Source organism: Chiloscyllium plagiosum, chromosome 21 (genome assembly GCF_004010195.1).
Source record: "Chiloscyllium plagiosum isolate BGI_BamShark_2017 chromosome 21, ASM401019v2, whole genome shotgun sequence".
NCBI lineage: Eukaryota > Metazoa > Chordata > Chondrichthyes > Orectolobiformes > Hemiscylliidae > Chiloscyllium > Chiloscyllium plagiosum.
Genome location: NC_057730.1, coordinates 27,762,555 through 27,788,118, shown reverse-complemented (window position 1 = coordinate 27,788,118; position 25,564 = coordinate 27,762,555). Strand labels below are relative to the sequence as shown.

At 37.8% G+C, this 25,564-nt stretch overlaps 1 protein-coding gene across 14 annotated transcripts in view; it reads left to right on the top strand.

Moving 5' to 3' along the window:
• rbfox1 (RNA binding fox-1 homolog 1) overlaps window positions 1–25,564 on the top strand; it is a 1,725,607-nt gene that overhangs the window by 1,204,634 nt on the left and 495,409 nt on the right. For 2 of the 14 annotated variants that reach the window (XM_043711598.1, XM_043711599.1), the window contains exon 1: window positions 6,253–6,605. The exons of 9 other annotated variants lie outside the window; for them this stretch is intronic. In XM_043711598.1, the coding sequence (XP_043567533.1) occupies window positions 6,462–6,605 (144 nt within the window). In that variant the 5' untranslated portion in view covers window positions 6,253–6,461. Of the gene's footprint in view, window positions 1–5,660; window positions 5,742–5,895; window positions 6,606–25,564 lie in introns of those variants that run through there. 3 more of the 14 variants (XM_043711610.1, XM_043711613.1, XM_043711601.1) reach the window with 3 other exon arrangements.

The following is a 25,564-nucleotide window of genomic DNA, read 5'->3' as shown; positions in this document are numbered from 1 at the left end:
GGGGACTTGGATGCAAGAGCAGGTGGGCAGGTTTTAGAGGCAACATCTTTCCAATGCAGGGTGTCCCAATCGTGCACTGCATAGTTTTGGAAGAAGGATTCCCTTCCATGGGAGATGATTTGTCATAGCGGGCTCCAACAAATAACAATGTGCTCATGACCAAAGAATCTATTTTTATAACATTCATTAAGGGATAAATGTTGGATCCTGGGGATAATTCTCCCGTTCTTCTGCAAAACCCGAATTTATTCAAAACCATGCAAGCCCCACCTGACCATTTGACAATCATCACCAATAATAGGGAAAGTAATAAACATTTTCTATCTCTAGTATGTTACAGAGATGTATTTTGTTTAGTGATTAAATCGTCAATGTCATAGACAGACTTTAGTATGTTGAACATCCTTCTTCGAAATGCATGCCCTTATCATAGTGAGGAAACAGCAGCAATTTCTGGCAGGAGCTTCATTGTGATTGTTGCTTTTCATGCAAAAGTAAAATATTATTCGCTTATATTGAGCAATATGAGATTATCTTTTACTGTGGACCAGCTAGAATAAAGCTGATCTATGTGTTGCTTGCTGATGTTTGAGAGCAGAACCAATCCCTTTGAAGAGAAAAGCCACAGTGCTGTACGGATTTAACCATATGGTGGATATGTAAATCCTTGTTAACACAAAATTTAAAATTGGTAATGATGGTGAGTGGTGCATTATAACATTTATTTTAAAGTGTGTATAGGAAGAATTTGTTTACTGCGTGTATGACCTATGACAGAACAATTCAGTAAATTAACATGCATTATGAGGAAAAATTGCTGCAATATTTCTTTTCTTTCTACTTTGATATCATAAACTTCAGTTTCACAAGAGCCAAATTCTGAGAAAAGAGTCACAGTGAATACTAAGATTTTAAACTATCATACCTATTTTGTGCCTTCATTGAATAATACTAATGATTGTGTTATCTTTCTGATGCTGCTAAGGTGTTCATTGCAAATATATAAAGATAACACTCTGAAAAGACAGTTTGCTTGCCATTTTTTCCACTCATTTTCTTTCCTCATCATAATACTAATTTTTTTGTCGGCTGTCATTTCACAATGGTAGAATTCCTCTGGAATATTAATTCATTGACCATTGTTCACACATTACCATGAAAGACTCTCCTTCTCAACCTCTCCCCTTGCCTGAGTTATGCTGGCCATCAAGTTAAATCACCAACAGTTATCTTTGTCTAATGAAAGAGCAGCCCTGTTGTCCAATAGGATGATAGTAACTTTCCTCCTGCTGTTGAAACTCAACAGATGGTCATTCACAATTGGCAGTTGACTCAATCCTATCCTCACCCAATGGGTATTATTGAATAATGAACAGGATCTCTGGGCAATTTTTTTTCCCTCTCTACCTCAAGGTTCTGACATTAATTGCAGTATCATAATACAGTTCCACTAGCGACTTCAGACATACCAGAAACCTAACTTGGTACCTTGCTGGTGTATATGCATTAGTATTTTACTGACTAAATTCAATAAAGGGAGTTTAATTTGATAGATCTGTTTAAATTAAACTTCTAAATGTTTTCCCATTTATGTTGCCATGCATTCTGGTAGTTTACATTATTTGCTTTAATCCTTTGAAACATTCCCTAACAAAAATGTTTATTTTCCATTTTAAAAATAGAATAATTGAAAAATCCTAACCCAGTGAACTACTTTGCAAATGGTGTCTGCATTTGCAACGTAGCCATTTTTCAGAATGTTCTAAAGTGGGGCAGTTGCTGTCATTTGTCTGCCAGCTGTTTTTTCTTTAGTTAATAAAGATATTTATTGTTGAAATAAATTTAAAACTTGTTGATGCTTTGATGTACACCTTGGGCCTTGAGCTGATGCACTGCACCATCTGGTCTTAGGTGTATATTCCTTCCGTGATTTCTCACATTCCAGTTGCATGGCTCAGCAGGTCACAAGGCATTTCACCTCAATTCAATAAAAAGGGAATTCAAATAAGAAACACAGTCAATGACCTCGAGATTGAGGCTTATAGCACAACATTAAAAGGTAAAAAGCATTTGAAACTTAGGGAAAAAATATTTTTGACTGAATTCTCCAACAACAATTGGATATGTCTTAGTCTTGTTGTATTGGAATAGTGTGCAACTTGAATGGGAAAAGAATGTAACTTCAAATTGGAATAGTGTAACGGCACTTAGATTTGAATATAGGTCCTTCTACTATAACACATGTTTCATTAATGCAAATTTGCTATAACACGATTGACGAATTGTAGACACTTTTTACAGCGCAAACTTTTAAAGCGTGTATTGATAATAATATTATTCCGGCCTCATTAGTTTAAATGGTGCTGCTATTATTCAATTTTCTTATAACACAGGATCGCATGAGAACAGAGCTACTGCATTATAGCAGAACTGACTGTAGAGTGTACATCCAAATTCAATAGTATGAATAAATCTGTATTGGAACACTGTGGATACACTCATATTGGAATAGCTCAAGTAGACCCCTTCATAACAGTTTGAGGTAAATTCCATGCTGGAATAGTGTGATGACTTAAATTAGTGTTTCTACAATTAACTTGGGGTGCACTTATGCTGAAATAGTTTAATTGCACCTGCATTCGACTGGTTTGAGTATACTCATATTGGAGTAGTTTTTCTGAACACTTTGGGCTATTGTGGGTGTTGCATTTTGATAATGTAAGCACACTGACATTAGAATATTTTTTTCACTGACAAAGCCAATATGTATTGGCCTTCTCTTACTGCCTTCACAAAGGCAATGTGAGGCATCTTCTTGAATCTGCACTCCCTGTTGTGAAGGTACTCCCAATGTACATTAGATAGAATTTTGATTCTGTAACAGTGAAGGAATGCAATAGAATTTGGAGTGCAAAGGTTTGTGATTTGGAAGGTTCCTTGAGTTGATAACATTCCCATGTGCTTGCTGCCTTTGTTCTTGTGAGTGATAAACATTTGAATACAATGGCTATGGAGTTGTAGATGGCACACATGAAGAGACTGAATGTTTATGTAGGCAGTTGGGTGCTGACTTAGTGGGCTGCTCTGCACTAGTTGATATTGATCTTCTTGGAGCTTCATTCATCCAATGATGTGGAGAGTTTGCCATTATAATCATGATGAGTGTGCCTTGTTGATAGAGGACAGGTTTTAGGGTGCTCAATATAGTTCTAGAGGACCATAGATCTGCTCTCCAAATTGAGAGATGACTGGTGATAGTTCTGGCCCAGGAATTTGAAGTCCTCTACCTTGTATTATATCATTAGACAGAAATTAAACTGTTTCACCTGCAATTCTTTATTAAGGGGTAACTGAGACAAATCCAGAGCCAACTGTATTTGAAGTCTTCCTTTTTCAACTTCATTCCAAGCTCCTGAAACTCTTGATTGCAGAACATCAACCCTTTCCTTTCCATGTCATTGTTTCTCACATGAGTCAGAACTTCCAGCTGTTCCCCCACCCCCTCCCAATTAAATCTTTTGTAGCCCCAGAGTAATGTCTTTTACCAGAGGCAACATACGAAATGGGATTAAAATTGGCATTTTCAGAAAAATTATTATTATCCCCCTGAACTTTGGTCCTCAATTTACCCTGAAATGATTCAAGCCGCTCGTCAAACATGGAAATAATAATAGAACAATATGAATTTATTCATATGTAAATAGTGAGGGTACATTCAAATTGGAATGCTGTTAGTACACTCATATCAGAATAGTGTGGATTCACCGATATGGGAAACATGCTAGTGCAGTGATATTGGAGTGGGTTAAGTAGACATTGGAATGGTGTACTCTTGAGAATAGTGTGGGTATATTTATATTGAAATAGCATGAGTTTATTCATGCTTGAGTAAACATTTATTGTAATAGTGTGGTAAAACTCATATTGGAATAGTATGAGGACTTGAATTTTGGGTTCCTGTCTTATTTTTAGCTCCTCAATTGTTCATCTTTTAGATATTTCTCTGATATTTCAAAGTCAGTGCCTTTTGCTTCAAAGTTGTCACATACATGCCATATGCTGCATGTCGGAATGAGCTGGGGAAGTGGGACTAATTAGATAGACCTTTCCACGAAGTCTTTCCAGTGTCTGAAAAGTAGCTTCTGAGATAGTTCTGTTCTTTGCTACGAATTCAAACTGAAACCTGACAAACCTCCTGAAACCTTTATAAACTTAAAAAAACAATTTCAGTAGGCCATCGCCCATATCCTATACTCTGATCAACTCTTTCAGATTCAGTATCACTGCAATATGCAATATACTTCTTGCACCATACCTAGAACAAACGTGAAACATATTCCTCCCAATTTCTCAGTAATAAATATTGCAACATCAATAAAGGAGTCAACATTCAAAAAACTCATCCAGCCTCCCACTTTAATATGAACATACAACAAAAATCCAAATATAATTATGGACACAACTCTTGTGATTTTCATAAGTGCTGTAATCATGAGTTGTGTTGTACGAAAATTGTATGGAAATAAGTAATTTGTTTATGCCAAACAGATCATGTTTGCAAAATCTACAGTACTGTTTAGATATATGTTGCTGGTACTGCATGAACTGCACAGGCACCAAGTGAAGTGTGTTCCCTAAGCAGTGCATTTCCTGAATAAAAATATTTTTATTTGTATTGTAGCATATTGCACGAGAAAAAGCTCAAATTATAAAGCATAGTGGCTATTGTTTTATAGGCAGCAAACAGAAAGCAAATATAAGCAAAAGATGCTGAAGAGAAATGCCACATCATTTACTGATTCCCAACAGCAGCAACATTTGCCTGGGCACTTTTTGAAAACAAAATCTATACTTCTTCTATTCATCAATAAACAATCCACTAATCCTAGCTGCGAAAGAAAGGGCCCAAGTTGAGGGTTGGGAGGGGGCTGTGACAAAGATGTACAAAGAGGAATGTCTGATATCAAGCTACTCTATTTATAAATGCTAGTTTTAATGAATAGTACTCCACGAATGAAATGAAATCTGGTAACCTTTTCATAAAGAGCAGTGAAATAATACGGAGGGAGTTGATGGTTGAAGTCAAGTCACTAGACATTTGGTATTAAATGCTGGTGAATTCTTTGGAAGTACCACACTGCTTAATAGAAACAGAAAATTAGCAATTCTTTATTGCCTGAGGTTAATGCAAGCCTTCATAATCTCTTAATCTACTGCAAAGAGCTACTATAGACCAAAAGCAATAATAAAGTCATGAAATGGCGATAGGCATTTTTGTCAAGAAATCACAACTGGCAGGGTACACTTTGATCTGAAAGGGAAATATATTTTACAAAGCGTTGTTTCTGGACACAGAGCATTCTGTAGCTCTACCTGCACTTCAAAAATATCTTTCCTTAGATGTGACTAATTTTATTCACCTTTCTGTGTTTTTTTTTGTTGTCTGCCGTTGCATCGCACTTGATTGGGTCAAATTAGAACATTATTTATTATTTATCATGTTTCATTGGAGAAAAGAGATGTCATGCACCGAGTTTTGCATAGCAAAGCCTGATGCAGTGGAGGCAAAGCAGGAAGACGCGGCATATTTCTGTCGGTGGAGAGAGAGAGAGAGAGGGACGCCTTAGTTTCACATTGTTTTTGCATGATGAAAAGTTTGTTAATTTCCAAGCGCAGCGCTCAGTTTATCAACCTTGTGACAGAATTGGAAAACAGTTGTCACTTCCTGAACAGACCTTCTTGTAAGTGGATTAAGTGTTAATTCCCGTAATCAAAAATGATTTGCTTGATGATTTATGACGAGGTTTTGCTGAAATTATTTGACATAGAACGAATTGAGTGGCTGGATGCTTTCTGCTCCTGTGTCTCTCGCGTTGGGATATTCCCACCCCTCGCCCATTTTTTTCCCATTGTTTAATGCAGGTTAATTCCGCATTTAAGTGATTACATCAAGCTGGCAGCATGGTCTCAGCTGGATAGTGACATTAATTGCCAAAATCTTCCAGCCATACACGATTCAGCCGGGCCTCTCTTGGGATTTTTAAAATGCAGTATTTGAGTTTCAGTGCAAGGGGAGAGTGTGAAAAGACTCTGCCCTAAGACCCATTTGACAAATGAGAACCATGCAACATCAGCACCAGCCGACTGAGCCCCAGTGAATCAGACGCTCTCCACTAGTCAGCAACTAATGCTGTGTGACGAGTCTTCCCTCACTCTGTCATTAGAAGAGTTGCACATGTTCATCGCCAGGCAGGAACCTGAGTTTAGCTCTGTGCAGATTTTTTTTTAAAACTGTCTTCACAGGCCTGGTGGGTTGACGGCTGGGTCTTTTGTATGCTGCACTGCTTCACAAAATAAAAGAGAGAGAGAGAGAGAGAGAAAGCTTCCTTATTTCAATGCAACTTGGCACAAGGCTGCCTGTGAATTGGTCCTGAAAGAAGATACAAGAGAAGCGTGTGTGCATGCAAGCCCCCTCGCTGGTTCTTTCCAGACCCCAGAGTAACAGAATGCAGCATCCTCTGACGGGTGCAACCTGTGTCGCTTTGCCCAATGTAGGCATGTGTCCCCAGCTCTCCTGTGCCTTGACTTTCATGTACCTACAGCAGGTAAGGAGAATTTCTATTCTCTGCAGTAATAATTCACAGTCTTAGCCCTGTTATTTTGCCAAAGTTTGATGAAAACAGTGATGCTTAATGGGGGAAAAAAGATACCTAGTACTGCATACTGTTTCTCAGGTATGTAAAAATTTACGTGCAATTTGTTTTTAGCACAAATTCTTTGGAAAGGTTTATTAAATTTTGCCTCTGAGGTGGTTGCTACCACATGAGTTTCTTGAAACAGTCAGAAGAATGATCTATCACCAATCAAATCCTGAGGTATCTGTTAGATGGGAGATTGTTTAAATTCCTGATCCATTATAACCTTGCAACTTTTTTTTTGCTGCACTGTTGTCGAAGACTATTGAATGTACGGCCTTTTGCACAATTCATTCAGGCAATTTTCAATTCAAAAGCGGTTTCCATATATTGTATGGTTGCAAAAATTCTGGACTTTATTGAAGGGAAATGAAAGTCTTGTATTGAATTTGATAGCTTCAGACATATAAGACTGAAATTCCTTTCTATTAGATGGAAACTGTATATTGTCAGCAGTCAAAGTTCATATATGCATGCTTTAATTTGCAAAATTCTGTGGTGTGGCAGATCTGGGGCTTTGGATGTCCTATTTATGATATCAATAACTGTTGCTGTATTTATACAACCTGCTATTGTGACATAATTTCATGCCATTCATTTAATAATTAAAATAATATGCACATTATTATGTATAAGTTCAATGTTTGTTGGGAAGATTTATTGCACAATTACTATTTTTATTCTTTATGTTTTCAACACATGTATTGCCATTCTTCAAGCAGTCAACAGACAAAAAAAGAGCCTCTGACCACTAACTTTTCTATATGACCATTAAAAAGCAGTGTAGAAAATATTTTTACATTTTTTGAGGAAATGTTACTTGTCTAATTTTTGTACCAAATTTAAAATAGAGATTGTTGAAAATCAAATGCTGCTCATTTAGATGTTTTTCTTTCACTATGGCAAATTTTGAGTAAAATAGTTAACTAGGGTCTTTAACTAATTAGTAATCAGGTAGTTGAAATTGGAATTTCATAAAACTAATTTAAAAATCGAGTAAAATAGAGCATTTTGTATTGCATAGTTCTGTTAAAACAAAATTACATATTTTGCAGGTGGAAAAAATAAATTGGATTAAAAATCTAAGTAATCAAGAAAAGTTGTTGAAATGTGTGAATGTATACAAGTCTACACTGGTATTTCTAATAAATAAATGAATCTTTGCGTGTATAGCAAAATATATTAGTTGTTTGAAATGGTCCGAATGGTCATGGTTGTTGATTGATTTGACTTACCGTAGGTCACTCAACCTCATAAAGTGATGATTTGCATATGAAAGTTCAAGATTGCAGAGCAAGGGGATGAGGGGGCATAGGTCAGTGCTCATATTTGGGGTAACAGGAGAAAAAAGTGTCATAAAACTGAGAAAACGTGACGTCAGTCTCTAATTCAATAACTATGATTTTAAAAAATGCATACTTCCATTAAAACCAGCTGCATAAATGACAAAATATTAACGAGAGTTCAATAGAGGGAAGACAAAGAATCTGACTTTTTCACTTTGTCTGTCTTAGTTGCTTCTGTGGTTGTTTTCATATGCTAACCTCCTACTAGTCCACATTTGTTTAATGTTACCTTCAGCACCTTAGTGTGGCACCATCACTTTGTTTGACAGTTCCTAAGCAAAAAAAATTCTCTTTATTGGATCTGCTGTGTTTCTTTGCCCTGCTCTCATCCACCTCAATGCTTTGACTTGCTGGCTCATTGGCTTGACCTCTGCCACAGCTGTAATGCTGTTTGCCAGCACGGTATCTTTCAGTACCATGTGTTTAAGCATGACATGATTTGTGAAGCATGTATCATTTCATTCTCCAGCATGGACTGAATTAACAAAATGTATGTATCATTCTTGCTCATTTCTGAATGCTGTTGAAACAGAAATTGAACTAGCCTCTTTGTAGAAGCGAAGATAATGTTTGAAACCATTCAGTTTTTTTCAAAGTGAACCTGTAGTGAGTTTACCAATTAGCAGCATCTCCAACTTAGTGAATTGTAATCTATGATGAACATGTCAAGTGTTGTATCACTTTATAATTACTGTTGTGGTAAAATAACTTGATTAATCAGTCATTTAAATTGGAAAAGACAGCTCAGATTCATTTTCATAGTTTGCTATACTTTTGCTCAAATACAAAAGACTGCTTTAGCCTCCATTTATTTAGATTAAAATAACTATCAAAAATGGAAAAAAATAATTTCACATCTTGTTTGTATGTGCTTCTATAAATGTGAAACATTGTATTCTACTAATGTTGGTGTTTGGGAGCTTCTACGCTATTGTGACACGATTGTTTTGATATCTTCTTCTTACCATGATACACATACTTTGTCTTATGAAGTATTTACACAAAGAATAAATTTGCAAGTAAAGCCAGTGCTCAAAGTAGGCACTATAAAATCCAAATCATTTGCAGACATTTTCACTTAAAGTCTTCTAGGTTTGCAAGTAGGTGCTAATTCTCTATTACACCCAAGGATTATTTTGTAATTGTTGACTTAGTTTGTTCATCTAGTTTAGAAGAAAATCTTCGAAAAGCTTGTTTCATAATCATAAACTTTTAAAAACTTTAAATAATGAGGATGCATGCTGTGATTCTGTGCACAACAAATGCTGAAAGGAGTGATTGAAATATCTGTTTTAATTCCTTACGAGAAGATGTTTTCATTTTGTTGCAGTAATTCGAGTACTATTAATGCCGTTTTCCAGTCTGGGCATATTGCTTTATGTATGAACATACGTGGTGAAATCGTACATGTATCTGGGCAGGAGAAACAGAGAATGTTTTGTCACCAGCATTTATTTAATGGAAAAGTCACTCTAGCACTGAGGAAAATGTGAACACCCTGGGCAATCTTGACTTTGTGCTATAGTATAAAACTGGCAATAGCAAACTGGCAACCCGTTTACTATCTCTCTCAATTGAAGATGATGGAAATAAAATTTGAGAGAAATGTAAAACAAGTTGTGAATTTGCTTTCACCTGTTCTGTGCTATCACACAGTTAAAATTACTCCCTTTGGGATTTGGAATTGCTTTGCCTAGATTGTATTTTTGTCGATTTATAAAGAGGAGGATACAGCAATGGTGGAAGATCTATTCTATGCACTTCATACAGTAAAATATTTCATAAACCTCTTTGAAAGAATGTTGTGCAGATTGAGATAAATTTATAATATAATCTGTCAACTGGATCATTTATGCAAGATTTGAGTTTTAATGTTTTGCTACATTAAGCATATTGTGTCAATAGAATGCTCAATAGATATCTGAAATTTTTATTTTCTGCTGCTTTTGGTGATTTTGTTATACAGTAGTTACTTGATTGGCCTCGCTGTTAGAATAAGTTTTTTTGTATAACGCAATTGAGAGCTACATAGAAGTTTAAATGCATCTTGTTCCCTGTCTTTTCGAACAATTGTTTGTGTCGCTTTCATGAGAATGAGGCATCTTTGAAAGAAAAAAGACTAATAGTTAATTTTTAGTGATAAAACAAATCACATCATATCTGACTATTTGTATTCCAATGGCAGAACTATTAAAGTTGCAAATTAGTATCGAAAGGATACTTTGTAAAATAGTACTGGTTTTAAACAAAGGGAGGTTTACCTTTCTTGTGGTGATATCAACTTTTCCAGACAAACTCATCTTTGAGCAATAATGACATTTTCTGAATGTCCCAAACTGAGAAGCAATTTATTTCATGTAGTCAAGAAATAATAATTTCCAAAGAATAACACTGGGAGTTGGAAACTGTATGCAACTACAAGTCACGTTTTAAACAGAATAAAGGTTGCTTTATTATTTTATTTATTTTCACACTATATGTAAGGTATTAAATGTTGCTGAGAATTATTCCTCACCAACAATCATCATAAAACCAAGTTTGTGTGCACTCACCTTTTGCAAATATGTTAGGCTTCAGAAACCATTGCTTCTTATTTTCCATCAATCCATTCTCTAGCTCAGCAGTCCATATGGAGTTGAAATGTGATTGGAATCATTAAAATATAAACTTGTTCATATTTTAAAAATACCAATGCACATTTCAAAACCCCTCCAAAAATGCCCAATACCAAGGTTGAATTTTAAAGTCCAAAATAATTTTAAAACTCAGTTCCTGGCATCACACAACCCATTGATTTAGATAACAGTTGTAACCCATTATCAGGAATGTAATTCTTCACTCTTGCTTTTTGTTACTTGTTTGGACTTCCCCCTTCTGACTGTTTGCACAGTAAGTGAAGAGGATACTCTCTGCAGGCTTCTCCACAGCTCCCATCAGTACGGTTCATGAATAGGGATGCCCCTACAGGGCAAGATTGCTGCTGTTCTCGCTCATTGAGATGAAGGTTTCAGCTACTGCAATATACTTCACACAGCAGTGCAGCTGACATCTCAAAAGAAAAGGCACCCATTGAGAGTGGTCAAAAATGAACATCCAATCATGGCCAGGTTTTAGACTCCTAGGGATGACCTTGGACTTTGTGTGTGAAAATTAAAATAGGCTGCTGACTTGTTAACTCCCAATTTACACTTGTGCACAAAGTCAAGTTCTACTCTTGCATTCTTCTTCGAATTCCAATGCTTTGATTTTGGAATATGCACTTTTGTTTTCCTTTCATTACACAACTACAGCGGAAGGTATCTGATGCTTCAGTATGCTGCTGCCAAAATTCTGGCAAAAAATGTTTGTTTCCACCTTTTTATTGTTGCACAATTTTACTTCCTTGTGTTAATTTGTAACATTTTCATGTGAAAACATGCAGCCATTGTTAGACTTGCATGACTGACAGAAGCCTACATTACTACTGCTCACCTGCCACCTGTTTCTCCTACAAGCTGGGGCTGTATACTTATCCAAAGGCTGATAGATATAATCCGAAAGTTGTATTCTCTTTAAGTATATAAAATGCATCAAACTAGAAGTGAATTCCAGTGCCTTGTGAGCAAATCTTTGCTTATTTAATTTTGAAGGTTACGCGTCAGCACAAAGAATTCAAAAAGGAACTATCTCCCCAGTTTTACCTTGCGAATAGATTAATGGTTGTAAATTTTGATTTTGCATTGGCTTGGTTACTGCTTTGTGTCAGGTGAAAAATATTACGGTGTTTTAAAAAAAAAATTGAATACTTTGAAGAAAGCAGTACTCTGCTGTTGAAATGAATTATCCTTTATTAAAATATCAAAATCAAACTGCACTATCCTTATTTCTTGTGATAAATACATTTCAAAAGTGGAAAAGTGATAAAGATACAGAGGAGCACATATAAAAAAGTGATTCAGGCAAAATTGTTATTTGCTGTAATTTAGAGATATGTAAATTACAACTTATGGCCTAAAAGCTCATTTATCCTCCTGCTTACTGTAAAAATGCATAATAAGTGGGATTTTTAAATTAAACCGAAAGCCCAATTCTATGTTCCTTTTCATTCTCCTGAGAAGAAATAGTTTTCAATAGTACACAAGACTCTTGCAGTCAGGATAATTCATCTTAGTTTCCTTGATTTTCTGGCGTTGGCTGCATGGAAAATAAAATGAGACCGTTTTGAATTTGTCTCTGTGCACATTCTTCCTTGAAAGATCATCAATGATATCCAGATGCTCTGTAGGTCGCAACGCCATCAGTTTTAGATTCAGGTGTTTAATACCAGTTCTCAGGAGGAAATCTGTCAATTTCTGCCCACATCAGTCATTTAATGACGATTGTATGCAATTCAGAACAATTGACTTTTTCACATTTCACTTCCCCTCCTTCCCTGTCAGGACTGAAGCCCAATGAATTTAATTAGGAAAAATAGCATATTTAATGCCTGTGCTGCAATGGGGTATTTGGAGCCTCTGTCTTTGGTCTCTGTGCTGTCACAATCTCCAGCTGTGGGGAGATCTCATTGAGTTTTGATCCTGTTCCTTTCATAAAATACTACACATGCAGAATAGAAATTAGCTGGCTGCTAGAAGGAAATATCCTGACTTTTTTGATTTAGAGAATCTGTTAATACTGGCAGGATTCAGAGAAATATGTAAATATCTTTCTAATCTAAACCTAAGGATAGTCATGTTGCTTTGTTGGTGCAGCACTGCAATGGGGAATTAAGAAAAAAAGTTGAGCTGAAGATGTGTAGACAGAAACTAATTTTTTTCCTCGACTACATCTCTTTGAAAATCAGACTGGGATGTTCCCAGAAATTTCTGAGGACCATTATCATGACAGCTGATGCAAAATAATTAATAAGCACCTTCTGACAGCAAAATTCTAATTGTTCTTGCAAGAAACACCATTTAGAATGCAATAACTTTATTTGAACTAAACTTTGTCACTGTTCTCATTTTAATGAATAGAAATTAACATTTAATGATAATGCAGTAATCAGGGCACAGTTATCAAGGAGGCATTTTGCTGAATAACCAGCCTGTCCTGGATTGATAATTCATATTTGTAAACAAAATTCAGCAGATGATTTTGAAATTCTATTGGATGTAATAATTCTGGAACTACAGTTGTGAGACGATGAAGTACTGGACCCATTAGAATTGAATGATTTACCCTGGTGGTATGGACCAGATTTTCACAACATGAGAAAAATGTTATGTTTAAGGACTGGTGCATGTGCAACCATATGATTTCACCTTGTTGTATTTGGATAGGTTTCATTAAACCCAATTATTATATTCTTACCCATCTTGAGAGTTATAAACTTGCTTATTATCACCAATTGGAGGAGAACTAATCAAATTCTTACTTTAATGCCAGCCTGGTCTCAAGTACTAGCTCCATGCTGCATGACCTGCTTACATTGCCCTAAGCAGAAGTAATTTATTCTTATTTTATCATCTGCACCCTCCCTTTTGCAATCCTCATAGTTACCTGTTAAACCCCATGCATTTTACAACATACTGGATAGGTATATTAAGGAAAAGGTGCTGATAATTCTAACAACTTCAAAAAGGTTTAGTAAATTGTAGATTAAACATTAAGTCAGTCAAGCAATGTTCTGATGTATCATTTGAATGTCTAAATATCAATTTATTCAATAACAGTAACAAGGATGCTGTTGTTAGGACAATTTTGTCTTACTGGGGTGTCCATATAAATGTTTTCTTGGACCCATGCACATCTTCCGGTTGAAATTATGTTGCACAGTACATCATGATGTATAATAATTTAAGTGAGATACCACGATCCTTCATATTTCAGATAATCTGGAAGCTGTTGCAATAAGAAGCAATGGTGTATTCTCTTTAACTGAAATGAGGTTAACCTTGTTTTCCAGATTACTGTGAACTCTGGGGAGATGCACGATCCTCTCACAGCATGTCGGTTCTTTTGAATACCTTCTTGAGAAATTGAGCTGAGGACTGAGGGAAACATACCCAAAACCCCTCTGCTTTCCTTGTTAATTTCTCAACTGCTTGTTTTGAATTGTACGGTGTGTGTGTTCTATTGGATTTTCTTTCTCATTTTCTTGCCCAAGACTTGCTCCCCTTTGGCGAAGGATAAATATATATCTTGGCTTAGGTCAGAACCCCCTTGAATGACCCAATTTTGTCCTTTCCCTTTAATTCTGTTATAACTTTGCTTCTCTGCCTGTAAGGTAAAATGTTGAACATTTAATCTTGCAGCTGGACTTTGGCTTGCTACACTAACTGCCCTTCGAACACTGGCTACTCATTGAACAGAAATTACAACTGTTACGTGTCAACTCTCTATTGCATTATTTCACCGTTCTCCACTTTGAAAGACTTGAAATGAAAAGTTGAATAAAATGGAAGCACCTGCAAATGTTCTGGGAAACGTCTGACTTATCAATGCCTGTGCAAGTTAAAAGATTCAAAACCTGATGTTTTAATTCATACACAGTGTAAAAATTATTAATATTGATCTGTAATTAATATTCTGCATTTAAAACTGACCAGGATTTGATTCGTGCTGTCTGATCCTTGGAGTAGATTCACAGTAGTCATAAGGTAATAAGAATCTTCCAGCCAGTTGGATCGAATCAAATTGATTTAGAACGCGTCTGAATGTGATGTATTTTATATTCTCTCCTCAGGCTTCCCATGATATTTATTTCTCCACATTTGGAAAGCAGGATGTCATGTTATGGGGTGTAGAAACCACCAATATCATTCTTCTATAAAAATAGCTTTAACTGCATACCAGTGAAAAAGTACAAAATGGAGCTTAAGTAGACTTACATTTATCAACTGTCCTTTCATATTGGGAAGAGGTGTTGGACATAAAACATATGATTAATGCAAATAAAAGTATTTATAATTTATGGGGAAATAATGGATTATCTTAACCTTTGAGCTGAAACGGTAAACTATCAAGTATGAGTTAAAATACCTAGTTGTTGAAGATACGAAGTAATGGGGTGCTGTAGCAATTTTAATTTTATGCTTGAAATTTAACTTACATGCTTTTTGGATGTTGTTTCATACAGTGCAATTTGAATGGATAAGCCATACTATGAACCTATGACACAATATCTTATTACGTGTGTGCATCTTGTGATATAGATTCAAGATTAAACATCTTCTTGGTCCACTGCCCTTTTCTATGGCAAATATAGAAAACAGGGAAAAGGAAATGCAGAGTGTACTGTTTAGATGTAAACATGATAATCTATTCTTCATTGAGGCAGTCATTTTACACTTCTTAACCCATACTGATTAATGGGAACTTCATAAAATCTAAATGTTGTAAATGGAGGTAGCTTTGTGTTTTTTACTACCTCACTGCCACCCTTTTGATGTTATATTCTCTGTTTTGCAGTCTGCTTGTTAGAAATAGCCTGTGGGAAACATGTTGTGTAATACCCCATGTTTTGACAGCATATAGTTATGTTGCTCCAGTGTAGCCAACAGCCTATTGCTCCCATTCATTCATCTTGATTTTATATCCTCCAGATGGAAGAGTTAAAATAGAGAGGGGGGAGCTTTCTGCCTGGCTGGAGCCAATTGCTATTTTCAGGACAAGGTGGCAAGGTGAGCCAAGTCAAACTGCTGTGCTCCTCTTTAATGCAAAAGCTCCTGTCATGTCATTGGACCTTGATCTGCCATTTTAAACTCAGCAGCACAGCAATGGTGGATCTAGCTGAATGTGCCAGTGCAGAAGCAAGGCCCAACAGTGATCCAGAGAATAATAAGCCATTTTAGAAAAAAAAACAGATTTGGATCCTCATTATATAAAATCAACACTACTGTGTCACTCATGGTAGAATTTTATGTTTTACTTTCGGAGGACTTTTCTTTTATTTCAAAATATACTTCTTTGTATACACATATAATAAACAGAGTCACAAACACAGTTCGGTTCTGTACAATAGCATATAAAGGAAACAAACAAACATTGGAGTTTGACTCAATCCAAACAAACCAAAGACATCTCTTACTTGAACCAGACTATATTTACATGCATTTAAGTCAATAAGAGGGTCTCATTAACTCAACAGACCCCCATTTAACTTCAGCAGGAAGACCTCAGACAGTGGTCTTTTCTCACTGCACCTTGGTGGCAGCTGCTCCAAGCTTTAGTGCATCCCTCAGCGCATAGTCCTGGAACTTGGTATGTGCCAAACTGCAATTCCTTGCTCTGGAAGATCAACAGGCCTTGGGGAGACCAAAGAACATCTTTCATTGAGTTGATGGTCCTCCAGGCTCAGTTGATATTTGTCTTGGTTGCGTTCTGGGCAACAGACTACAGAGCACAGAGTCCTGTATCATGGAGCTGATGTTCTGTCAGAGGACTCCTGCACAAAGTTGTTTGTTCCTAACTTACTATGTACACATTTGTTAAACTAGATTGACTGAGGCATCAATAAATATACATGCTTTAAAATCAGACGGACTGTCTGATAACTCAGTTGAATGCACTCCCCTTACAACAGACACTGTTCAGTGTACTTTTGGGGAGAAAATGTAATCCCTGAATTAGCATGCAATTATTGAGGTTAGTGATCATCTAAATTCAAGAACAGTCTCCTCAACTCATTTACTTAGATAAACAATGGTTACGGTAGAAAATCTGTGTAGCTCGCATTAGCAATTTATTTTGATTAAGTTAAAAATCACAACACCAGGTTATAGTCCAACGGGAGTATTTAGAAGCACTAGCTTTTGTAGCACTGCTCCTTCATCAGGTGGTTGTGGAGTAACCTGATGTTGTGTGACTTTTAATTTTGTAACCCCAGTCCAACACCGGCACCTCCATATTTTGATATAAGCACCAATTTTGTGCTGTTATTCCAGTTGATAAAGCAATACTTTGTTTTGTTCCCTTTTAACTAAAGTGAACGTGAAATGTTTACACAATCTGCAGATTAGTATTCTGTTGTTTTGGAGAGTAAAATTATCCACAATTGTAATTGCATATCATTTAGCATTTTATCAGGCTTGTTCATTCCAGCCCTTAGCTTTAAATTTAGTTAAAAGGTCAGGCTGAACAGGAGTTTTCACATTCTTTGTTGCTTCAATTTGCAGAATTTACACGTGCAATTGTTGGTGTTAGCATGTGATTCTTCAATTGATTGTTTCAGAAAAAAATTGAAATTTAGTAATCTGTGCAGTGAGTGTGGGAACGGTCATTTCAAGTGTGTCTACCTCTCTGCACTGAGTAATGACAGTTTGTAGATCAAGTGCCAAGTTGTATTAAAAGTGCAGAGTGGCAGGAGCCCTGTTGCTGAAGTCATTGAATCCATGAGAGCCTGTAACTGTGAGAAGGTGAATGACTGTGTTTTTAAGGCTTCATAGGGTCGAAGTCATGGGAGAGGGGATAACCAAGGGTGTTGGAGCCTCAGGAAAGAAGCTGGTCCTCACCACCTTCCCAGCTGCCCTCTGATTTGGACAAATGGAAAACCCTACATTCATCTACCACTTGATGAGGATGTCACCCTAGTTTCCCTGTTGGAAAACCAGACACTCTCCTCCCCCCAGGTAGGCAGATAATCAAGTCAAGTTGAGGCCAAATCAGGGCATTAATTAGTGGCAGATCAAGAATGGACCCGCTTGTCTACTACTTAATTGCTGAAGTGGCAAAAAGAGGGCAGATATTTCTCTGGGGCCAACTCACCTAATTACTTGTTCTTCACGCCAGCTTCTTCACCATCACATTGAGAGGAATATCACACCCAATATGACTGAGCTTGCATCTCTGTAGAAGTCTAATCAGAAAATAATTTGAAATGACATTTACATACAATCCTCGAAACATCAACCACTTCCAATAAGTTAATTAATTTGCTGATCTCAATAGTTGAACTTATTTTTTTCAGACTATAAAAATAATACACTTTGAAGACTGTCATGCAAGACCTTAAATGACGCACATTGCTGAAAATGAAACAAATACATTGAGATGCAACTTTTGAACCATGTATCACACAATGTATTGTGTTTTATGGGTTCCTTTCTGGTCTCATCAGAAGAGTGAGAAGTAAGTAACTTGCACAAATGCAGCCAGTGTTGCTTTTGTGTCAGCAGCAGTGTGTGTCAGAGCAGTTTAGTGCTACATTTTCCGTCTTTTTCTAACGAGAAGGTCTGAGCTGACACCTCGCAACAACACGGTCAAGAATTTAACACAGTTAGGTACTGAACTAACATGTTGCTGACGCTGAAACTGTTCATCATCACCACACTTATCTTCTCAATTTGAAAGTTTCATCTTTCAACACTGTTATTATATTTCTGACAACTATATTGGTTGAGCTGGCATGGCACGTTCTCCTGCCCTTCAGCACTTGTTAGATTAAGATTAGAGTCATAGAGTCATAGAGATGTACAGCACGGAAACAGACCCTTCGGTCCAACCCGTCCATTCCGACCAGATATGCCAACCCAATCTAGTCCCACCTGCCAGCACCCGGCCCATATCCCTCCAAACCCTTTCTATTCATATACTCATCCAAATGCCTCTTAAATGTTGCAATTGTACCAGCCTCCACCACTTCCTCTGGCACTCATTAAACCTCTATAAGGTCACCCCTCAGCCTCCGACACTCCAGGGAAAACAGACCCAGCCTGTTCAGCTTCTCCTTATAGCTCAAATGCTCCAACTCTGGCAACATCCTTATAAATGTTTTCTGAACCCTTTCAAGTTTCACAACATCTTTCCGATAGGAAGGAGACCAGAATTGCACACACTACTCCAACAGTGGCCTAACTAACGTCCTGTACAGCCGCAACATGACCTCCCAACTCCTGTACTCAATACTCTGACCAATAAAGGAAAGCATACCAAACGCCTTCTTCACTATCCTATCTACTTGCAACTCCACTTTCAAGGAGCTATGAACCTACACTCCAAGGTCTCTTTGTTCAGCAACACTCCCTAGGACCTTACCATTAAGTGTATAAGTCCTGCTAAGATTTGCTTTCCCAAAATGCAGCACCTCGCATTTATCTGAATTAAGCTCCATCTGCTACTCCTCAGCCCATTGGCTCATCTAGTCAAGATCTTGTTGTAATCTGAGGTAACCCTCTTCGCTGTCCACTACACCTCCAATTTTGGTGTCATCTGCAAACTTACTAACTGCACCTCTTATGCTCACATCCAAATCATTTATGTAAATGACAAAAAGTAGGGGACCCAGCATCGATCCTTGTGGCACTCCATTGGTTACAGGCCTCCAGTCTGAAAAATAACCCTCCACCACCACCCTCTGTCTTCTACCTTTGAGCCAGTTCTGTATCCAAATGGCTAGTTCTCCCTGTATTCCATGAGATCTAACCTTGCTAACCAGTCTCCCATGGGGAACCTTGTTGAACATCTTACTGAAGTCCATATTAAGGCTGTGCATCACTTTTTCATAAGGAAACATTGGCAAAAATCAAAACCACTTCAGGCCTGTTCAATGTGTTTGAAGCTATACAGCCTGCTTGTCTATATTACTGGGGGGTGGGGTAGAAGGTTGAGTGATGGTGGCCCTGGCATCCAAGCCCGCTGCTCCCTGCTGCCTCTTCCTCACTAAGGTTCCAGCCTACCTGCCTGGGCTAATGGAAATGCTCTGGAGCCTCATAAAGGCTGGCATACCTCGGGTTACTGAATTTACAGGCAGCTATTGGCAATATTGCAATCCATTTGATGGCCAGGATCAAGGACTTGGACTTTGAGAGTCAGCTTTGCTAGTGGAAATTGGATAGAGGTTTTTGTCTCAAATAAGACTTCTGAAAATTTTGGATATGACAGTTACCTGCTAATTCTCCATTACTTTTATCAGGTTCCAGTAGCCTCCTGCAGAAATCCCCAAAAGTTTGGTGCTACTATCTGAATGGTTTTGAATCAAACATACATCTAACATGATTTTATAAAAATGCTAGAAACAGAAGAACAGAAAGAAAGGCACTCACTTTTCATTTCTTACTCAAATGGTGATGGAAACTTGCAAATAATGAATAAACTTCTCTGACCAAAAGAAATTCAACTTTAATTTGATTTCAAGACTTATTGGATCCTTGTTAAAGAGATATGGAAGTGAAAATTGGATGCGATGTAAAGTAGGATGGTAGAGGCTCAGTGGTTAGCAGTGGTTGCTTCATAGTACCAGGGACCTGGGTTTGATTCCATCCTTGGGTGTCTGTCTCTGTGGAGTTTGCACATTCTCCCTGTGTCTGTGCTGGGTGTCTCTGTGTGCTCCTGTTTTCTCCCACAGTCTAAAGATATGCAGGTTATGTGGAATGGCCATGCTAAATTGATCCATTGTATACAGGGATGTGTAGGTTAGGTGGATGAATGATGGGAATTGCAGGATTACAGGGATGGGATGGGTCTGGGTGGGTCTTTGGAGGGTTGGTGTGGACTCTGGGCTGAACAGCCTGCTCCCACAGTCTGACTTCCAATATCCCAGATTGTACTGTGGCAATGACCAGTTTCTTCCTTCGGTGGTTTTGATTTATGGCTATCCAATTAATGTGATATGTTGTGGCAAGTTATTGGATTGCTTCTCCACTTGAACTTTCACTTGTCCCAATGCTATTCTGCATTTCCTGCTGGGTTTTGTGTGTGCAGCTTCTTCGGAAAGGCAGAGTGCAGCGTCTATTCAAGGGAACAGTCTGAATGCTGCAGCATTGGGTTAGTGGTTGGGGACTTGGGAGAGATGTGCAAGCATTTGCTTTTTACAGCAGTAGCTGCTGGAGGGTAAGTTTGAATGTTCAGTATGGGTATTAATGAATGGGTTAATGGATGATGAAATGAATGATGTGAGATTGAAGTATATGTCTGTGGTAAGATTCTATTAGATTAGATTAGATTCCCTACAGTATAGAAACAGGCACTTTGGCCCAACAAATCCACAGTGGGTAGACTGGCAGATGCGTAAGTGGAGAAAAAAAAGAGGAGGTATTGTTGGTTAGAGCTAGTTGGGTTAGGAAGTAACTGGATGTTGGGAGGTAGTCATATGGATTGGAGGGAGAACAGAAGTTAGATGATGAGTGGTCGTTAGGTCATGCTAGGGTGGGGTAGTTTTAAGTCATCAAGTCTGATTCGGAAGAGTAGTTGGGCGTAAGGGCTAGTCAGATATTTTTGCAGGGGTAATTAGGTTGCCAGGGAAGGAGTTGAGTTGCGAGGTTATCAGAGGAGTCAGATGATTGTGGGTGGCTCAATTCTGTAGTTACTTAGGAGCAGATTCAGATTTTTCTATATTTCTTGGTTAAGCGCCATGGAACTGTCTAAAGTCTCTGATTTGAAGACTTTTGCCCAGTGAGTCAGGGAGTAGGGAAATTCTCTTTTGTAAATTCAAACGTCTTGTTTAATTCCCATGAAGGTCAACAGGTTGGATTTTTTGCAAGATCCCAAAGCATGTATCAGGTCATACATCTGCTCTTTGATCTGTTGACCAGAATATCTGGACCAATAAATATAGAAATAGGTACAAACTAAGTTTGCAACTCAAAATCCCAGCTCTGTTTAATATTCCCAGGATCTTGGCATTGCCAGAAAGTTAGGGTTTATTGCTTGAGCCTTTCCAACTTGTTCGGCCATTTTGAAGACCACTTGAAAATCGGTCACATTGCTGTACATCTGAAGTCACATGTAGGTCAGATCAGGTAGGAATGGAAGTTTCCATCCATAAAGGTCATTCGTGAACCAGATTTTATTAACCTGAACAGCGATTGAGAAGTTTCATGATCATCATTTCTGATATTAGCTTTTTGTTCCAAATGCATTTATTAATTGAGTTTAAGTTCCCAAGTTGCGGTTGTTAAACTTAAACTCTCATTTTCAAGCCTCAGGAATACTATCACTTTGCTAGTGTACTCACAGAATGCCTACAGTGAAGATAGCGGCAGCTCAGCCCATCGAGTGTGCACTGATGCTCAAAAGAGTATCCTACCCTTTTCATTCACTGCAGTTAATCTACCTAGACAGCACGTGTCTGAACAGTACAGGCAATTTAACATGGCCTGGAGGAGGAAACTGGAGCACCCAACCAAACCCCCACAGACATAGGGAGGACATGCTGTACATACAGACAGACACCCGAGGTTGGAATTGAACCTAGATCCTTGCGCTGTGAGGCAGTAGTATTAACCACTGAGCCACCATGCCATATTCAGACACTATATAGACTGCAGCAACTATGATTGTCTGCAGCTCCAAAATTGTGTTGAAATTTCTCACTACCATAAATCTTTTTCGTGAAAGGTGAAATGTATATGATATTTGTCGGGTCCAGTTCTTTAGCATGTGCTAATGATAGTAGACAAGAGATATGATGGTAGACAAATCATTGTGTGAGGACTTTGTTTCACAATGAAAACTACTCTGCATGATTCCCTTTTTACTGACATTGACTCTTTTCCAATAATGTTTTTAAAAAAAAACTGATGTGTAAACTACATTGAAAGCCATGAAAAATGTAATAATGTTTAATGTAATAATGTTTAAATGATAGTTGGATCTTCTCATCTGTTGGTCATGGGTTTAGAATAATGGTGACATACCAAAAATGCTGCTGCCTCCCCATCTCCACCTGACTTAAATTTTGGAGGAGTTTATACAGAAAGAAGCAGAAATAATTGGAAGGTGGGTAAACCTGGGACATGCACACTTCCTGGCATTAGTTCAGGAGCACAATCATCACCCATCATTCTACTGAGCTTTCTGTTCAACTCCTCACCTCAGGAGTCGGGAGTTGTGGAAGACCTGATAATACATCAGTCACTTTTCTGCTTTTGCATCTGTATCATGATCTGTATACCTTTAAAAGATATGGTTGCTGTATCGTAGCATATGACCTGAGGCTTTAAAGTTCTCACACTCTCTCTTACCTTGGAACACTTGAAGCATGACAATCTACTGGAATCATGCTGCTCCATTGAAAACTAATAGCTAAATATTAACCCAGACACTTTTGTGCCTGAGGAATGTAATATTTACAAGCAATAGTTATTTGTAAAAAGTATCTGTTGGATTTCCCAATACTGAAATATCCAGGATGTAATTTTAGGAGATAACAAGCATTTCTGCACCAGTTAAAACACACTTGGAGTTAAATTCACTCAGGTGACTTTAAAAATGCAGGGAGGAAAATGAGTAAATAGAAAAGTATATCAATGTATTGTACCTCCAGCAGAGAAGAATGAATGTGCTGGAACTGTGCATAAACAATGCTGGGAATCTGGAATAAAACTGAAAATCACCATTTGAAGAAAGAAAATATAGGCTAATGTTGTGGTGTAGATTATTTGTCAGGACACTCCAGGTTTTCAGGTGACCAGAGAGTCATTTCTGGACTGCAGACTGGAGTTCCACAGTGGGACCCTGCAGAATCCCAAATACCGTGGACTACATGGGAATTGGCCTTGAAATTGAAGATTCACTTGGGCAATACCCCTGTGTCTGGGAGCTTTGCAAAAAAAAAGGCAACATTGGAGAATTCAGAGGGCTCCATGAAGTTACAGCAAATATTAAGCAATTAAAACCCTTGGCTAACTGTTATGCTGATGCTGAACACACCATCCTAACCACCTCCCACAAGCCTTTATACCCATGAGCCCCTGACAACTACCACCCAGTGACCAGATCTTCTCAAATCAACAGGATTCCCCATCAACCTGAGCTCCCAGGATCCAGCAACAATCTCCCCTACGCTGGCCTGGCATTTTGGGACCTTGCTTTACTCCCTAACCCCTCACCCCACCCCCCTCTGTGGCCCCCAATCAATCCCCCCACGACACACCTAGCCTTAGGCACTCTAACATTTACCTTGAAGCCGACTTGGCTGACACCCTATCCATCTGTCACCCTAACTCCTGAACCAATTGTCACCCTGACCTCATGGCAGCTGCAAAAGTGGCTATCTGTACACTGGACTTTTATATCTCAGGACTGACTGCTGTAAAAAAGGGGCATTGTTTGACTTGCCGTGCATCGCATGGGAACGGTGTTGATTTCAGCTACGTTCTGCGTTTCTGAAGGAGGTAGGATGAAAATTCCTGGCAGGAACTGTGGAGCTCAGTACGAACATGAAACAAAAATGAGTGAAATGGCAATCCAGCTGTGTTTGCCACTTCTTATAATATCCGGGCCCCTATTCGAACAAAGATTTCAATAACTGAAACATTAGCATTGCACTAGATTTTGGTTGAGCTGCTGCCTATGTCCAGAATTTGCCATTTTTATCAATATGCCTTTTCAATGCTCTTGAAAACTTTTGTCTCATTGCTGATGGCATTTGTGCTGGCTGTGATTTTCTCCCAAGGTTTCCTTCACTCGTGTTTGAATTCTGTGCTGCTGGTCAGAAGATGGCTGTGTAGCTCAATTAATGTTGTGTGGTAGGAGCAGAGAGAAAAAATGATCAGTCTTCTCATGTCAGAAGGGAAGTTATTTACTTTTTACAAACTGACGGAGAGGCACTGCGGGGGCTTCATTTATTTCAGTTCAGAATGTCATTATCATCTAATGCGGAGTGACTTCTGCATGCATTTTAGTCTCATTCTCATGATCTTTATTATGCAGGATGGCTGCTTAAGTACTAGCTGGGTTAATTTGCTGTGTAGAGAAATAGAATTTTTTTTATCCTTCTTGTGAGATTAAAACGTGAAGGTTTGTTGCTTTTCCCTTGCTTTACAGTGGAATTGAGAGTTTTTGGCACGGAACTTTCACTCTAAAATAACTTGTTTTACTTGTAAGTGTGAAAATTTGTCTTTTCCATCGATTATTTTTTTTTGTAATACCTGTGTCAAAATGGTAATCATTGCGCATCCTTGTCTACTGAGGTAGATGTTCCTACAGCAGTTAATATAATTCAGTAGCTCAGCTTTATGGAAAACCTACATACACCATGGATAAATTCTACTTGTCGCAGTAAATTTTATAAATATAATATTTTAAGTTGACCTTAGTAAATTATGAAATGCAAATTAGGGAGGTACCAGCCTTGCACCTGAATAGTCACAATACACCCTTCGTATTTTACATTCTCAATCATGCATCAATCGCTAAACATAAAAATATTTTGTTTAATACGATATTTTCTATCCTATCATTTTTCCATGTTATTTTAATAATGTATAGTTAACATAATAGGATATATAAAATGTGTTGCTAGGTTACAAAGAGCTTCAGAATTTAAAGAGCTAAGTATTTTTTCAAATCTACAAGATTCATGAAAGATGTCAGAGGATGTATGCAGTAAAATAAGAACCATAAATTACTGGTTTAATGTGGAATAAAAAAGCCTGAAATAAAATATCGTTGCTGTGAGCAAATTCACCCATCAGATACCCGACACCAAATGCATCAACTAATGACTTTCTCTAAAGATTCGTGGAATTAATTTGTGCTGCCAAAGCAAAAGCAAGAATTAAAAAAAAAATAGAGCACACAGGCTCAGGAAGCGTCAAGTGCAATGAATGATGAAGTACTCTT